At 46.0% G+C, this 4,394-nt stretch overlaps 1 protein-coding gene across 1 annotated transcript; it reads left to right on the forward strand.

Moving 5' to 3' along the window:
* Window positions 1-15: 15 nt before the first annotated feature.
* LOC101581762 (histone H2A.V-like) lies at window positions 16-3,687 on the forward strand. Its single transcript, XM_004628571.1, has 3 exons — window positions 16-134; window positions 3,297-3,405; window positions 3,496-3,687. Exons 1-3 carry the CDS (start codon window positions 16-18, stop codon window positions 3,685-3,687), a joined length of 420 nt encoding a protein of 139 aa, XP_004628628.1.
* The last annotated feature ends 707 nt before the right edge of the window (window positions 3,688-4,394 follow it).

Consider the following 4,394-nt stretch of genomic DNA (forward strand, 5'->3'; position numbering starts at 1 on the left):
GGCCAAGTTGACACAATGTATCAACCACTACAAGCAGCAAATGACACAGAAGCTGAACGAGAACTCAATTCAAATGCCAGTCCACTTCTGAACACCCGGCCCTACACACTGCTGACATCCAAAGGGCCTGGGAGGTAACTTCTCGGGCCTCCTAAGGTTCCCAGAACTCCAGCTACTGGATGAGAAAGACAAAGAAGATAGGAATGAATCTCTATTCAGCAATAGGAACCAGGGAGCTAGTTCAGTAGAATAAGCCTGGTAAGCACAAGGGCCTGAGTTCAATCCCCAGTTCCACAAAAAAAAAAAAAAAAAAAAAATCTATTCAGCAATAACCAAGGTAAGAGTTTTGCATATGTTAAAACACCAGAGAGATGAGAAAAGAACAGTTGGGTTTTTTGCTGCATTTTATTTCCAGGTACCAGGGATCAAGGCCAGGGCCTCTCCCATGCTAGGCAGGCTCTATCCCTGCACTCCCAGCCCCAGAGCAGTGGCTTTCCGCAGTGCCCCCAACCCCCCTCCCCCAACACTCACACTGTGCCAAACACTGCTGACCTTTGGAGTAAGGAAGAGAAATTACAGGGAGAAAGAGTTGTCCCTGGCCCTCTTTTTCTTTTTTTTTTTTTTTAATTTTAGGGAAAGGTCTACAGGGTGTTCAGGGTTTCACTACTAGATTACACTCATAGCGATCTGCCTGTTTACAGCCTCCCTCCCAAGAGTTAGGATTACAGGCACACACCACCATGTCCAGTTTCAATTGCCATCTCAGGGCACCCTGGGGGCGGGGCTTGCACAGCAGGCCCAGGGATCAAACCCCCGGCCCCTATACCTGCCTGCAGGTGCTTTAACCTGCTGACCTACTTGGCTGGCCCACCTCTTATTCTTTAATAAGCACTGCAAGATGCTTAGACAACATGGACAAACAATAAAAAAAAAAAAAAAATTGAGTTACAAAACAATAAAAAAAAAAAAAAAAAACACTCATGGAGTGAGAGCTGTTATTTTTTCCAATTTCCGTATTTAAACAAAAAGAATATGAGAACTCAGGGATTAAATCATTGTTGTCAGGATCAGTAAAACCTGGTGAGACGATGTTGGAGGGCCAGACTATGCTGCCACCCTTTCTAATGCTCCCTGACAGTCCCCTCCGCTTAAGTACCTCAAAGCAAGCCAGTTGTGCACGTGGCTGGCTCCACCACCAACTTCACCAGTGTGGATGTGTACGTGCACTTTCTACACACAAGTGCACCTAAAGGGACTTGATATACAATTGTTCATGCAGTTACCACACACCCAGTTGTAGTTGTACAAGAATAACGCACATTTCCATCAACAAGCAGCTAGTTAGGTCTGTTACCAGGTAACCACACACAGCCGGAGTCCATAAAGCTGACTTCTCACAGCTCTGGGGGGCTCAGCAAGTGGGTAGGCACCTTGCGGAGAAGACCTACTTTTGCCACTAAGTGGCAGAAGCCCCAGGCAGAACACTAGCACTATAGCCTTGCATGAATTCTCACACCACAAAAACAAGGAGACACAGAGGTCCACACAGCGCATGCCTAGACCACATCAAGAAGGAAACAGGGGCACCTTATCACCACAGTAGCCTCTGAGGACTGGACTGGGGTGGGCAGCAGCTACAAATGTTCTTGTTATACTTGCAGTTTTACATGTGCCTGTGAACTCAGTGCAACTCTTAAAAAGTAAAATTTAAAATTGAAATTTTAAAATAAACTGAGGAGGGTTGGTGAAATAGCTCAGCAGTCTAAAGCACCTGCTTAGGCAGGCACAGGGACTACAGTTCTATCCCCAGCACCACATGCCCCATCAGCCTTGCCCTAAGGGCGGGCTGAGCTGGCCACAATAAATAAATAAATAAATAAATAAATAAATAAATAAATAACTCAGTTAAATAAAATAAAATAAACTGAGGAAACTAGACATGAAATTTAAAACTGGTTTTAAAAATTCCTAAACATTTAGGGAAGAATACATACATAAAAGTATATAACTTCTGTGAATAATCATTAGAAGCCGTGGACATGGACACTGTGTGGTAACAAATGAAGATATTTAGAGTATGTCAATGAAATAGTAAAATATAAGAATACACCTCAACTCTTTCCCATCTTGCAAGACGGCAGGGGAAAAAACTGAGACACCAGACACTAAGGAGAAGAAACCCAAAGCCAAGAAGGCTGCTGGTAAAAAAGGTAAGGTGAAGGCAAAGAAGTCCATGAAGGGGCAGCCCCGCTGTAGCCAAAATCCTGCCCTGGTTAGAGGAATTGGTAGATACTCCCAATCTGCTATGTATTCCAGAAAGGCTTTGTACAAGAGAAAGTACACAGCTGCTAAATCAAAGGTTGAGAAGAAAAAGGAGAAAGTTCTTGCTACAATTACAAAACCAGTCACCTGGGAGGTACCCAGGTGGTTAATCTTCAAAAAATGCCTACATCCTACCCTACTGAAGATGTGCCCTGAAAGCTCTTGAGCCACAGCAAGAAACCCTTTAGTCAGCATGTGAGGAAACTTCGAGCTAGCATCACTCCCGGCACCATCTTGATGATCCTCACTGGGCGTCACAGAGGCAAGAGAGTGGTCTTCCTCAGGCAGTTGGCCAGTGGCTTGCTACTTGTGACAGGGCCTCTTAGCCTTAATCGTGTACCTCTATGAAGAACATACCAGAAATTTGTCATTACCACCTTCACAAAAATTGGTATCAGCAAAGTGAAAATCCCAAAACACCTCACTGATGTTTACTTCAAGAAGTTTCAGAAACCCAGATACCAGGAGGGTGAGATCTTTGACACTGAGAAAGAGAGATGCCAGATTTCAGAGCAGCACAAAAAGCGATGGACTCACAAATTTTAGCAAAAATCAAAGCTGTTCCTCAGCTCCAGGGCTTCCTGTGATGTTTTGCTCTAACAAATGGAATCTATTGGGGCTGGTGAAATGGCTCAGTGGTCTAAAGCACCTACTTAGAACAAGCTTGGCAGAGCACAGGGACCACGGTTCAATCCCCCAGCACCACATGCCAGCCAGCCGCGCCCCCTGGTGGACTGAGCTGGCCACACACACACACACACACACACACAAATAAATGAATAAAATTTAAAAAAAAAATGGAATCTATCCTCATAAATTAGTATCCAAAATTTCTTACTAAGAACCTTATAATTAAGTAACAGATACAGGCAGCCGCGCAAGGTGGGCCCAGGGTATTGCCCAGTTCCGCCAGCAGCTGTCTGTGCTGCGAGAGCAGCTGCAGCAGAGCAGGGTGGCAGGGGGTGGTGATGCAGCCCAGTGGAGGCAGAGGTGGCCGAGACCACGGCTGGAGGCAAAGCCGGGAAGGACAGTGGCAAGGCCAAGGCCGTGTCACCCTCACAGAGAGCTGGGCTGCAGTTTCCTGTGGGCTGCATCCTCAGATATCTGAAGACATGCACTACCAGCCACGGATGAGTGGGTGCCACTGCAGTCCCAGAGTACCTCCCTGCTGAGGTGCTGGAGCTGGCAGGGAATACATGGAAGGCTCTCAGAGTCAAGGGCCTCACTCCACGTCACTTGCAGCTCACTGTCCGCAGAGATGAAGAATTGGATTCCCTCATCAAGGCGACTACAGCTGGCAGTGGTGTGATTCCTCACATTCACAAATCTCTGACTGGAAAGAAGGGACAGCAGAAAACCGCTTAGGGTTGTCACCTGCCCTCCACTGCCTGGTCCTTGTACTGTCACTTGGACAGAAGACATCAGTGGGGACACGTGGTATTTTTAAAAGCAATGAAAGGAAATGCATAGACAATGCTGTAGACATAAACAAACATTGGTCTGTTCTTAGACACCAAGTTTGACAAAGTACTTTTCACGTGGATACAGCTGTGTGGTGATTGGCTGGGTTTCTCCCATGTGTTTTATACAAAGATGGAGTTGATAAACCATTTTTTACAAAAAAAAAAGTAACGGATACATTTAAAAAAAAATACACCTCAGATAACTAATGCTGACAGAGATGAGGAAGACCCTATTTTCTGATTATGTCCATTCTACAGAGTACACAACTAGGCACTTGTAAGGCTGGCTTTCTCCAGCAGCACATGCTCTGGCTACAGCTGATATCTAAATAGGCAGATCATATTTCATAAGCCACATTGTCACCCTTTTACTTCTGCTCTTCTAGTGTACCTTCCCTCACCACCCCTCACCTACTGCACTGAGGACTGACCCTAGGGCTGGACAAGTGGTTCTACCACAGCTACACCCCAGCCTTTTCAGCCGACCCCTGCTCATGCTCCATTCCTCAGTCTGGAATGTGAGACTCGCTTCCACAAGGAACTTAAGCCTGTTACCTGAACAGAACACAGCTTCCCCCCCAGACTCCAACTCTCAAGATCAGGGTCTCT

This window comes from Octodon degus, unplaced genomic scaffold (genome assembly GCF_000260255.1).
Source record: "Octodon degus isolate 3935 unplaced genomic scaffold, OctDeg1.0 scaffold00024, whole genome shotgun sequence".
In the NCBI taxonomy this organism is placed as follows: domain Eukaryota; kingdom Metazoa; phylum Chordata; class Mammalia; order Rodentia; family Octodontidae; genus Octodon; species Octodon degus.